Source organism: Ambystoma mexicanum, chromosome 12 (genome assembly GCF_040938575.1).
Source record: "Ambystoma mexicanum isolate Mex_15411 chromosome 12, UKY_AmexF1_1, whole genome shotgun sequence".
Taxonomy (NCBI): domain Eukaryota; kingdom Metazoa; phylum Chordata; class Amphibia; order Caudata; family Ambystomatidae; genus Ambystoma; species Ambystoma mexicanum.
Window position 1 is genome coordinate 55725238 of NC_090936.1, and position 14187 is coordinate 55739424.

At 46.2% G+C, this 14187-nt stretch overlaps 1 protein-coding gene across 2 annotated transcripts in view; it reads right to left on the reverse strand.

Moving 5' to 3' along the window:
* LOC138513267 (oxytocin receptor-like) overlaps positions 1-14187 on the reverse strand; it is a 57204-nt gene that overhangs the window by 12232 nt on the left and 30785 nt on the right. Inside the window, exon 2 of one of the 2 annotated variants that reach the window (XM_069627955.1) lies at positions 1767-1954. In XM_069627955.1, coding sequence (XP_069484056.1) covers positions 1767-1954 — 188 coding nt within the window. Of the gene's footprint in view, positions 1-1735; positions 1955-14187 lie in introns of both variants that reach the window. The other variant, XM_069627956.1, reaches the window with a different exon arrangement.

Genomic DNA, 14187 nt, shown 5'->3' on the forward strand with positions numbered 1-14187 from the left:
AAGACAAGAGGGAGAGAGGAAGAGCTGGCGAGAGATAAAGAGGAGAACACAGAAAGTAAGAAGGCGGAGGCCATGAAAGATCGGGACAAGTGCAGAAAGGGCTGGTCAAGACCCAAATCCCTAGTGAAGCTTCTAGCCTGGTGAATGAGTGGCACACACAGAGGCCTCTGACTGCCTGTTAAGGGCTTAAACCTAAAGACTCAGGGCCCACAATGATACTCCAAAGGCTCTCACAGTGTCTGACATCTTGCCCCGTCTACATGTTCAGGGGCACCATGTGTGGCAGAACTTGACGGTGAAATGAGACATCCTGACAGCTACACAAGACCAGCAAGCTACTGCAACTGCCATGAACAATGTGCAGGCACTTAAAACCCCCAAAGACTGAATACCATTGTTTTGTTTCCCACCAGGAGGCAGAGTGCAAGGGAGAAAGGAAAGGATTTCAGACCATGGTCCTAAAGAAAAGCATCATTGGTTTAGCTCTGTTGAATCCTCATTCAAGGGCTTCAGGTAACCCTAATCCCTTCGTGTGGTTGTGAAATAATTCTCTGGAACCCGTCTGCTGATCCTGCAGCCGTGGCAACATGTGCACTTAATATGCCACGCTGCTAACTATTGCTTTGCCTTGCCATCTCGGAACTTAGATGAAGCCAAGGTTCTGACCAGGGTTCCACCTATGCCAGGATTCCTGTTACACCAGGACTTCAACTATACAAGGTCTCTGTTTCTGCAGGAGCACCTACAATTTCAGGGGTTCTGGAAATGGTATGCACAGAGTCTGTTCATGCAGGGGATTCTGGGATTCATTTATACCACAACTCTATGTATGTAGTGCATATGTTTCCGCCACGGTTCTGAACACAGCACAGGATTAAGTAAGACCGGGACCTACTCATGCCAGTGCTTGTGTTCTACGGTAGACTGGACTGCGGGTAATAACATTGGAGCAGTAAAATGCAACATTTACACGCATTATTTGAAATTGTTTCTTGGGGAGAGAATTCCCCCCAAAACCATCTTCGGGCTCGGAAAGTATTTGTGCCATACTGATTTGAAACTTAATTGATGATAGCAGTTTTTTTCCATACAAATTCTTAGCAAAGTCCCCCAAACGGTCAGTGCCTACAGTCCTCAGAGGGACCTAATCTGACACTGGCCGCAGAAAATCTCAACACACACAAAAAGGCAGAAGGTTTGAAGAAGGGCAGTTTGGAAAACATTGAAAATATGGGAACCACAACAGAGGTGCTCGCTCTACCAACCCCTAAAGATGAATACATTATTGGTTCAAAAGCACGACTTGCGAAAAACATTTTAAATTTTAGCATCAATGTTGTGAACATACGCAAATCTATAGGGTAAAGCTTTAAAGAATTGCTCTTGACCACAGTTGCCCCAGTCCAGTACTATGGGCCTCATTATGACCCTACTGGTCTGGTAAAAAGGTGTCAGTATTTACATATACCAACACTTTACCGGACTGGCAGAGTACAAACATGCCGGTGGGGGTAACCTCACTGACCTCCAGCCCAGAGATGGAGGTGACTCAGGCCCGCACCGGCATTAAACAGCCGGTATTGGTATTTCTGCCACCTGTAATATTCCAGTAGTGCCAGGAAATCAGGCCACGGAAACGGCAGGTGCGTTTGGCGGTATACTGGCACACTTGGAACGAGGCTCAATGTTTGCTTTTTCCCCAACAGATAACCTTACAACCGAGAAGCAAGGGTACCATAGCAATGCAAATAGTCGTCTTTTCACACCGGAGTGACATCGTCGGCCTCACGATCTCCCAAATTAATGCTGGCTGTGATGGCCGACTCTTCCCGAGTTGAGAAGTGTTCGGGCGGCCTCACGCAGTACGGGATGTGGCCGCAGAAGTACATGTAGATCCAGGGGTTGGTGCAGCTGTTCAGGTTGCCCAGCAGCATGAAGATGGTGAACACTGCACCTGTGAGGGAGAGAAAAGAAACCAGCATTGGCAAAAGGCAACCACTGTGGCTTTGGCATAGTGAAAAGGTTTTCTGTGTGTACACGCACACACACAAACACACTTCGGAGGATAGCTTAGGGGCAACATGCTCGTCTTGGAAGCAAGACAACACAGAGCCGCACAGGTTCGATCCCCAGATCCGTGCTTAGAAACCTCTGGGTATTAAGCACGTTATAAATAACCTATCATATCATATCATACGTAGGCATAGTGGGTGATTTGCAGCAGAGAGATAAAGCAGGGGAGGGATAAAGGCACTACAACCTGGATGTATATGAAGAGGAAAACTGGACTGAACCTAGGTGAGGGAGAGGTATTTTAGATTAGTATTTGACATTTGATTCTATGTTTATTCAGATTAAAACGAAATCCATCAAACAGCAATTAAAATACACAGAATATAAATAACACAGATGATACAAATACAGCAATAAAATGAAAAGAAACAAACCAACAATATCTACATTGCCACCCATAAAACACACTGGCAGTGACGGCTGTATACTAATTGATCTTTTCACAATTGACCTTGGGAGAATTGACCTCGGGAGAATTGACCTAATTTAATAGATCATTTAGGACATATATGCGGGGGACACCCCCTGCCCAATCCAAAACCCCTCGCAACTCCCCACCCAATCCCCTTATAATATCTATAATCCAAAACCAACCCAATACATATATAAAATTACTAAAATCATATAAAGGTCAATTGTGGCGAAGGTCAGTTAGGACCTCTATAATTAGGCCAATTAGGACAAAAGGTCAATTGTAAAAGGTCAATTTGGGTAATACCGGAGTGACCGGTGAAGAAGTCTACAAGCCTGCTACATCCCAAGCACTGTGAGTATCCAGAGTTTGAGAAAGAAGTCTTTGAGAGACCACTAAGGGCTATCTCTAAACGCTAGAAGTGAGCACAGCTTGAGAAAGAAGTCTTAGAGCCGGCTGAAGGCTATCTTTAAAATGCTGGGAGCTCTCCTGAGATTGAGAAGGAAGTCTAAAATCCAAGTAAGGGCTACATTTAAAATGCTAGGAGTGGCCAATGCTTCAGAAAAAGCATTAAGACCCACTGAGGGTTATATCCCAAATGTTTTGGAGTGAATGGAGCTTACCTCTTTTCACCACTGTGGTACTGGGATGAAAAAGATGCATGCATGGAACTGTGAGGGCCAGGCATGTCCGTCTAATCATGGTCAGGCAGGGCCAATTAGGTTTTCACGCCTGCAGCCTGTCAAGGGGCTGCAGGTGTATAAAGGGAGACTAACTGAGAAGGCGCGGGAGCTACAGGGAGATCTGAGTGCAGAGGAGCAGCAGGAGACCCATATGAGGAGGCAGCCGTGGTGGTCCAGGAAGTTGAACCAAGATGCCGGCAAAAGACACAGAGGACTTGTGGGACCTGAGGTGAATGGGCGTTGCAATTTCCCCAAGCCTGGGAGCCTCCGAAAGCTTGGCACACACAGCAGGAGCTACTGGGGAGCGAGGAACCCTGAGGACATAGTCTGCGTCTGACAACAAGCGTCAGAGGTGCCGACGTGAAGGAGAAATGATGCGCCAACCGAGTGAAGCTCGCACCAGCTGAAGGGAAGCCGCTCGAACCATCAGATGAACACAAAGGAGAATGGTGAGTGTTGGAGGGACGCTCTAGTGTCGGAAAGCTGCTAAAGGACCTCCAGTGAGTTATGTTAGAAACCTGAAGGCACTCTCGCATCTACTCCCAGGGGATCTTCTGTTCAGATGGCCAGGGAAGGGCCATCTCTTTTGGATCTCGACGGTGGGGTGGACTAGCAAGGGAGGATCACCTGGGTGGATGGTCATTGGGGATTGGGGAGAGGGTCCCAGAGGGTGTCATGATTCCTGCCCCTCATGTCCCCAGCCCTCCAAGATGTCAGGCTGGAGCCAGGCCACGATCATCTACATGGCCCTCAAGAGCCTCTCCATCCCTCCAAAGACCCACGTGGAGTCAGACATGGCGGTTGTGGCACCGGACTCACTCACTCTCATAGGATAACATTGGGGATTGGACTTGTAGTGCATTGATGGGGCCAAGATGGATGCCCCCACATATTTCGATTCCCAGAACTGCATGTGCAGTCTAGTCTTTTGGGTGTGGTTCAGCCCAGAGACACATGGGATACCCAGAGACTATTTAAGCCACGTCCAGGCTGAGAAACATGCTTTGTGTTTTCTGCACCTGCAGCGTGACACTCACAGTGTTCAGATCGGTCTCCAGTAGGCCAGCACCTTTCTTCTGCGCTCTGCTCCTGCAAGAACAAGAACACTGTTAGGAACAGCCTTACCTTGCAGCGCTTCTGCCCATCATTCATCACTTCTTCTGTTCTGTGGGCATCTTCGGCGGTGTCATTCCCATCCCGGCACGCCGCTTCCTAAGGGAAAGGGAAAAGAACAGAAAAAAGGCATTAGTAAGCATTCAGCAAATCTTTGCTTATTTTTAAAGACTGTACGAGCTTCAAACGCTTACCTGAATCCCAGCCGCTCTGGGGGAACTCTGTTTCCGGAACTTCTCATCCATCTGCAAGAGGGAAAAGACACTCCAGGTTAGCGTGGAAACATCTAGAGGCACCGCATACCGCGCTTACTCACCACATTTCTTCTTCACAACCGGCATCCATGCTGAAAACATTACGGTACCTAAAAGACACAGAAAAATAACTCATTTCAATACAAATACAAAAGGGTCGCATCGCGCATCGCGCTCTCACTCACCTTCAGCGCTACTCATCTCAGCAGCACGTCGCCATCCCCAGATGCCGGCAATCATCTAAGGAAGGAAAGGAACGAAGTTAGAGAACTGTTCAAAAGACTCATTATACTTACCTGTCGGACTCTTGCCAGTGAAGTAACTAGGCAGCAACGAGCCTGCATCAATGAACGCGCCCCTGCGCTGAAAGCAGGACGAAGAGCACACTTTCCAAGAAAACAAGGTGAGCTGTGGATCAAAGGGAAGGGTTGGGCCCCGGGGAAGAAGGGGTTCAAGCACACAGAGACAATAGGGAGTTAAACTCTACCAATCCTGTGTTTCAGGCCCAGTCTTCAGTCGAGTAGACTCCACGGAAGGGTTTGAGGTCGTAAGAGGTCAGAACAGGCTGAGTGACGTCCCCGTGGATACCAGGTGAGCGTTACAGAGGGTGAGATACGGTATCCCCTGTGAGACAAGCATGGTATGAAGACAGATGCAGACTCAATAGTGTTTGTTTCAAAACATTTATTTACTAAGGTTCCTGGGCTGGCGTAATGCCTGACTGGCCCCAACTGTGTATAGATGGTTCCCTTAACTGATGTTTCTAAAGGCTGTTGATGTCCCATTGTCCAAAATAAAAGTCTGTTTGTGTCTAAACTCTTTATAAAAGTGTGATAGGAAGTCTTTAAAAAGGGAAATAGTGGTGAGCAGAAAATAGGAAACCAAGGTTGGTTTCAAGTGGTCTTCTCACAAGGTGTAGTTTAGTCAATGTCACAAAAATGAGTTCAATCAAAAAGGGCTGTTCATAAGACCTTCTCCACAGAGCCCTTGGAATATTCTAAAATACCTTCAGTGTCTTTGAATTCCTTGGGGTTCCCTTCCCCAAGCTTTAACTTGTTCAATTTCCAAACACCACAAAAGAAATATAACACAGTTCATTTTCAAAGCTCCTTGGAGTTCCGTTCCCCAAGCTTCAATCCTTTGAACTCTCCAAAACAATAAATCTTCAACTTGGTTAGGCCTCTCATGGTTCCTTTCCCCAAGCTAAGGCCCCTTTCAGTTTCCAACACAAATTCAGTTTTGTCAGGATGCACTTTGCTTTTCATGCCTCTCAGGGTTCCCTTCCCCGAGGTTTGGTTTCAAATACAAGTTCAATGTGTCAGAATGTACCTTTCCTTTTAAACACAGTTCTTTCATAGACACTTCACTTGTAGTGCACAATCAGAGACTTTCGAAATCGCCTGTTCTTTGCTCCTTCTAGGTGTGACCACTTTAATCTGTAACCCCTCTCTTTATTCCTTGCTCTTCCTTTTAACCTTTCACCTTCAGGTGCTTCCTGCACTCTTTCTTCTTCTCCTTTATTTCTTTTGCTTTCTTTCTGGTGCACACTTATACCTTCCTTACTTTCTTGTACACACATGTACCCTTCTTGCTTTGCCATGCACACTTGCACTGTTGTTCACTTGCTTTCACCTTTTCTGTGCCTCTGGCACCTTCCTTTTCCTTCCTATGCCTCTTGCACGCTTCTCTTGTCCTTCTGGTGCTCACTTGCACCCTTCTTTTCTTTGCAGGTTACTTGCACCCTTTTTCCACACCTTTCTGTCCTCTTGGTGCTCATTTGCACATTTACTTTTCTTTCCACTCTCAGTGCTTCTTTATACACTTTCTGCTTTTCTCCTATTTTCCACTTTCACTTGTGTCTTTCACACTCTTCCAATCGCGTTCAGCTTCAAAACCTTTTTACCTTCTGTTGCTTTGTTTTCACTCTGTGCCGCTTTATATTCTGTGCTTTTCTCACGCTCCACTGCAGTTACACGCACAGTTGCAAATTTCGTTCTCACTACTTTCACCAAACTTACTGGGCAGCATTGAAGAGGGGTTCAGAATCCTAGCCCCCCCGCGCCCACTAAATTCATGGCAGAAGGCCAGGAAAACCCGCAATCACCCATTCTATTTTGGACAAATTCCTAATGGGTCTATGATTGATAAGTAAGTTGAGAGGTATCCCCTCAGCCAGCCATACCGACCAGGGGACATACAGATCTAACCATGTGTGAATGAAGAGCCGCAGGCCATGATCAGAGACACCTGTAGCACTGCTTGGAATAAAAGACCAAGAAGCCATGTTGCCGGCTAGTTTCTGTGTATACATGTACTTCGTACCCGAGTCTGCTACCCCTCACCACGGGTACACCGAACATTTTGGTATAGTTTTCGATTTTTAGACAACCAATGGTTGTCCTTTCGGCAAGGTGAGCGGAGAGATTAGGGCAAACCCCCCCTTTTTTATGCGTTGTCAAAATTTTCCCATCCTCCGATACACTAGAGAAGTAGTAACCGTGTCTAGTGTTTCAATGAAGGAACCTTTATGAACCTTAGTGTATAAACCGACACATTTTCTCTTAAGAAGGCAGACTCTCCCACACGACCTGCGAGATTGAGACCAGGTTGCACACAAATTATGGCTGAAAATGCCACCTTAAGTTACACGGAAGAACAGACATCTGACTTACTTTCAGGACCCTCATTCTTTGACCCCCTCGGTCCCAACATCCCAGTATCCTCTGCCAACACGGGAGAAGATATCCTAAAACCTAAGAAAAAGGTTTTCAGAACAGAATTACATGGACACTTCTTGAAAGAATACCTAAGAGCGAGTATCATTCCCTCAGGCTTGATAGTCAGAAATGAACCTTGCCTCTTTCTAGAAGACAAAGAATATACAACCAATTTCAGTTACATTGCTACAAAATGCAGCAAGGACCTTATGGTCCTTACAGTAACAACTGCACAGAGAATTAGTTCGGAACTTCAAAAATCTCTGGAAGATGAAGAGAGGATATTCATGAACAACACACTAATTTCTGACGCTACAAATCCCACCACCATGGAACCCTGCATTCCAAGGCCAACGCAGACGACCGAGACGCAGGAGGAGACAAATTTAGAGCCAGATCTAGAACTACCCATATTTAACCTAGCAAAGGCTCCACTCACAACCTCACAGATCTCAGTACTTTCCAAAGACCTATCATTTGTACCTACCAGTAATACAGATTGGTACAACAGTGAGATGGAGATCCGAAGGTTCCTCCGCACCGTGAGATTACACTCATTTTTTCATGAGCATGAAAACACCGAAACAAATCTAGACACAGGCTTACATCCCAAATCCACATTCACACCCTCTGACAATCAGGTCCCAGATGATCTCCTTATGTTTGAAAGATGCGTCCTGCGGGACCATAGAGCACTAAGTAAGAGGAATTGCGCAATCAAACAACAAAATATCACTAGACAAGAAAGAGAAGCTCTCTCTGCATTATCCAAACAACCAGAGCTTATCATCAAACCCGCGGATAAAGGGGGCGGGATCGTGATCATGAAATCAGATCAATTCCATCACATGATCATGGAACTCCTGAATGACTCAGAAAGCTATAAATTACTTAAGAAAGACCCTACCAAAGATTTGAAAACAGAAATTTCACCAATGGTAGCATTTGCATTAGAAAGAGACTGGATATCGGAAAAATAATCTGAATTTCTGCAGACATCCCAAGGCAGAACACCCTGCCTATATGCCCTCCCCAAAATCCATAAAAATCCAACCAATCCTCCGGGGAGACCTATTGTGTTGGGTTGCGGGTCCATACTTGAACCTTTATGTAAATTTGTTGACCATTTCTTAAAACCCATAAGTACCAAAACGGACACATACATTAGAGACACCATGCACACCATCCAGTTATTTGAAAACTTAGACTTCGACCAACACAAACAGTTACTAGTCACTCTAGATATCAAAGCACTATACACCAGCATACCCCAACAAGCAGACATTGACTGTGTGTACGAATACCTGACTGCTACCAATATCGACATGAAAACTCCCCCAGAATTTATCATTGAAATTATGACATTGGCCCTTTGCAAAAACTTTTTTGAATTTAATCAACAATTCTACCTACAAACAAAAGGTACCGCCATGGGGGCAGCATTTGCCCCAAGTTTGGCCATTTGATTCATGGCAAACTTTGAGGCCACATTTGTTCTCAGTCATCTTAACAGATGGAGAGAGCATATCAAACAATGGCGTCGATATATAGACAACATCATATGCCTATGGGAAGGCACAGAAGAGGCCCTACTAGAATTTTGCTCCTGGCTCAACACATGCAGCCAAGACATCCAATTTACATTTGAATACAGTAATTCCTCTATCCATTTCCTAGATTTGAGAATCCAACACGACCAAGGCAAATTAACATGCACTACTTTTCGCAAACCCATCGATCGCAATACTTTGTTACATTTCCAACGCGATCATCCTCAACATATCAAGGAAAACTTACCGTATGGGCAATTCCTAAGACTTCGCAGGAATTGTACCTCTTTAGACAACTTTTATCAAGATGCCAACCTTCTAAGTGACAGACTCAAACAACGCGGCTACCCCAAAAAACTGGTGTCAAGATCTCTTAAAAGAGCCCGCTTCACATGTCGTGATTCACTTCTCACACCCAAAACCCGAGATGCAGAGAATGATAAAATCACATGTGCCATTACCCACGGACAACATGCTTTTCAAATCAAAAAAATCGTTTACAAGTATTGGCCCATAGTTAGAGGGGACGCAATTTGAAAGAAAACCTGGTACATTCTGTCATGCATGCTGGACGTGGTTCTACCTCTTACGCTCATAGAACAGCTAGACCGTTCTATTCCAAATGGCGGTTGTTCGATTCATTGCCGGGAAAGCGACGTATGCACTTTTCACGTTGCTAAATTCACGTGAATTCTGCTTCGTCATGTGATCTACGGCATTACGTATATAAGTAGCGTGGAAACTTCACTCGCTGCTTCTGATCGAATCATTTGGCGTTGTGTAGCTGAACCTCCGATCTGCATCCTTGCAGTTTTCCTCAGCTGCTTCTTGGGCCTTCTATAGCGTGGTTTCCTCCACACGCTGATTCCTGGAGCTGTTTGTTCGCGTGTATTTCCACACGCGCACATTGTCTTCAAACGCGGCTCTCCTGGGCTGCGTGTATCCTGTCAGCGTGTAATTCCACATGCACACGTTGTCTTCAAGCGCGGCTGGCCTGGGCTGCGTGAATCCTGTTCGCGAGCAATTCCACAAGCGCACGCTGTCTTCAAGCGCGGCTGGCCTGGACTGCGTGAATCTTGTTCACGTGCAAATCTACAAGCGCACGCTGTCTTCAAGCGCGGCTGGCCTGGGCTGCGTGAATCCTGTTCGCGTGCAATTCCACAAGCGCACGCTGTCTTCAAGCACGGCTGGCCTGGACTGCGTGAATCTTGTTCGCGTGCAAATCTACAAGCGCACGCTGTCTTCAAGCGCGGCTGGCCTGGGCTGCGTGAATCCTGTTCGCGTGCAATTCCACAAGCGCACGCTGTCTTCAAGCACGGCTGGCCTGGACTGCGTGAATCTTGTTCGCGTGCAAATCTACAAGCGCACGCTGTCTTCAAGCGCGGCTGGCCTGGGCTGCGTGAATCCTGTTCACGTGCAATTCCACAAGCGCACGCTGTCTTCAAGCGCGGCTGGCCTGGACTACATGAATCCTGTTCGCGTGTAATTCCACACGCACACGTTGTCTTCACGCACGCCTGGCCTGGACTGCGTGAATCCTGTTCGTGTGCAATTCCACACGCGCACGCTGTCTTCAAGCGCGGCTGGCCTGGACTACATGAATCCTGTTCGCGTGCAATTCCACAAGCGCACGCTGTCTTCAAGCGCGGCTGGCCTGGACTGCGTGAATCTTGTTCGCCTGCAAATCTACAAGCGCACGCTGTCTTCAAGCGCAGCTGGCCTGGACTGCGTGAATCCTGTTCGCGTGTAATTCCACACGCACACATTGTCTTCAAGCGCGGCTGGCCTGGGCTGCGTGAATCCTGTTTGCGTGCAATTCCACAAGCGCACGCTGTCTTCAAGCGCGGCTGGCCTGGACTACATGAATCCTGTTCGCGTGTAATTCCACACGCACACGTTGTCTTCAAGCGCGGCTGGCCTGGACTGCGTGAATCCTGTTTGCGTGCAATTCCACACGCGCACACTATTTTCTTCGCGGCTGTTCAGAACCGCGTGTACTTTGTTTATCCCACAAAAGGGTGTGCGCATCTGTGATACTAACAGGTGGATTTATTCATTTCTATACTTTTCTCTACATGGGAAGGAAGCTTTTCAAGGACTGTTGGAAGGTGACAGTGAATAGTACTTTGGACGCTATCCTGTGGTGCAGCAACCCGGTATCTAGCGTGAGCCTCGTGCCGTTCGGGATAAGTCTCCCTTACTAATCTTCCCTTCCTTGTCGTTTGTTCCAATTCCGGATTTTCCTCAAGAGACTTCTGCTGGATTCTTCTACACCAGTCATAAGGTCAGTGTGTGAATCAATGCCAAATACTGTTCTAACATAGAGAGTCGATTTGGGGCAGTTTCTTATGATACTTTATTTTGTTCTAGGCTGACTTCCTATACTTTACCCACGCCCTTTCCAGTGATCCATCTCTCTGCCTGTTTCATCAGTCAGAGAGTCGTATCATTTGGAAGGTCTAAACTTGACTTCACAACTATCAAATCAAGGGCATGTGGTACCTGCTCAGTATGCCAATTCACTATGAAAATTCAACAATTTCAGATCGGAACTAAAACATAGACCCTCAATGATGTTTCGAACTGTAAAACAAATCAAGTGGTATACTGCATAGAATGCCCATGCCATTTACGTTATATTGGACAGACCATGCGCAATGTCGGCATACGGATATCTGAACACCGTTCAAGAATCCGCTGCAAAAATATGACATCTCCACTAGTACAGCACTACATGGAGAAGAAACACAATACCCAGGACATAAAATGGTGGGTCATTGAACGGGTTCGCAACGGACCCAACATCCAGGGTCGCCTGCTAGATCTTGAATGTCGTTGGATACATAGAATGGATTCTGTTACACATGGCCTTAATGAACAACAACTCTTCCCACAAAGATCATTCATTACTGCTGGGAGTGGGATTTTTTGTCCCCAACCACTCTGGCCTGTATGCACCAGAAGTTTCTTGCCACGACCTTCCAGTGTCTTTCTTAATATTTATCCTTCTGTTCCCTCACACACGGAGACTTTCTTCATTCCATCCGTCTCCGGATCGGTCCAAATAATACACACCCAACGGCCTTGGACTGCTCATACACAGTCACGTACACGCAATGGGTCGGTCAATCTCCCTGCCACTCTGGAGCTTCTCAGGGCATCGGATCTGCACGGTGTCACCGTCAAATCGGATCGAGTGACATCTCCATTTATTTTCCACTTTGGCCAGGGATATTCCAGGACTCGAGATTCGAGCCTCCTTCCCACTCAACCCACCAAGCCACTCCAGCTCGCGCGACACATCTCTGGCTGTACTCACCTTCAGCATGCGCATCGCGGTCTACATCTGCAGGGCTCTACTGCAAAGACTCCTATGCCTTCCGCCTCAGCGGGCATCTCTGCAACACTTGTGCCACCGCAGCCGAGCGCAGAGACGAGCAACATCCCGTCAGCTTCCATTTCCGCATTGCTTCGGCTCGGGCCAATCAGGAATTTTTCAGCATCCTGATTGGTCCAGAGACCCACACACCCTCAGCCCACCCCCAGCCCGTGCCTCCCTTCATTTCAGCAGCCCTGCACTTGCCGAACGCACGCCTTTCGGCAGCAGGCTGTCCTTCGAGTCTTGACCCAACGCACAGCAACATTCAGACACAGGTAAGCTTCCCCCGGGCTCTGTGCCTCCCAGGACACACAAGCAGCGTTTGGGGACGTGTATTCCATTTCACTTCAAAATGAAATCCGGCCAGTTTTCAACTTTCCCAACCAGCCCTTTCTTTTCTTTTCTCCCCTCTTGCTACAGAAAGAAAGAAAACAGACGGCCATACACAGTTTGATCCTCCCCCACTTTGGGAGTCCTTCTGTATACGAAGAAAAACCTGGATTATCCAATGATTTTTCATATCCAGGTACTGTGCTTCACATTTTCTCTCATCCACTAAATGCGCACAGGCCAATACGTTAGGAAATTCATGCCACCCCTCCATTTCATGATTTAATTTTTCTCTCGGTAACCACCTTACAGAGCATTATCCCGAGGGTGCAAGCTGCACTGAGCAGCCCAGTGAGGCAGCCACGGAAATACATTTTCTTCCAACCCGCCCCCCCATGCACGACGACTGCAACTTTCCCTCCATCCTGCTACGCCCAGTCCGGAGAGTCTGCAACAATAAGAGAGTATCCACAAGGTTTCTGTGGTGAGATTTCTATTTTTCAAGCCCACCACAGCCCTATAGAGATAAGAGTCCACACCAAGTTCACTCTATCTCCCATTTAAGGTTCCTTCTTTCCTTTAACTTTTAACATGTGCTATTTTTGGAGATTATTTCCCAACCAGTTCTGATTCAGCCAACTTTTTACTAATCCACCCTTGAAAGTCCAGCAGGGAAACACCACTGTACCATGAGAAGAATTGAGCAATGTTTTTTCTCTCTTGGTCTCTTCTCCACAGGGGTCACTCAACAGCCCTGAAGAAGGCAGCTTCCACGTCCCTCTAATTTTTGATACATGATGGACGCCAAGACTGCCAAAACGTCATTTTGCAAGCAAGGGGGACCTTTGTACCAACTTCATTTGGTCAAGTGATACAATACTATATACAGATTGCTACACTTTTGGAAGTGGGATCCCCACTTACACTACCCCCTGCGACGTTGGCACACATCCAGTTGGAATTATCTGGCATTTAACCACTTGGGACATTTTGGTCCCAATATAACTTTCTCTAAATAGATATTCAATCATTGTGAGTTAGACGCAATCTCCCCATATGGACAACGTTTAGACCACTGGATCAACCTATGAATTTGTTTCAATGTGTAAACTAATGAAAAGTTTGAACTGTTGATTAAGCAATAATCTTTCTGTTCTATGTCCTACAATTTATTAATTTTCTTTTCTTTACCAAACTATGTTCACGGTGTATATATTTCTTTCCTCATTTGAAAACATTATGGTTTAGTTTTCTTTACAATTTATGTTTTATGTTTCACACAAAACTGTAAATACTTGTGTTTAATACAAGCTATATATTTGCATAAACCCCTAGTGAGTATGTGGTGTTTTTTCTTCTGGACCTATTCTTTGTTTGGGTCAAATATTTAATTTATGATACATTCCATTAGTAAAAAAAAACCAGTGAAGGTCCCTTGATTTTATAAATTAAGTCTTGCTTTACTCAATGACACACAATCAAGAAGAAGCCTTCCAAGTAGCAGTACTAGTTTCTGTGTATAGACGTTGTTAGAGACACCACGACATAGCAGCGTTAGACATGAATCACACGTGCCATCCGCACTTGGGGACACAAGCACACACTCAAAACGATGAAGAAAACGAGCATACAGTTCTATAATTACAGGACAGATACTGTCATCGTTTTTATTATTT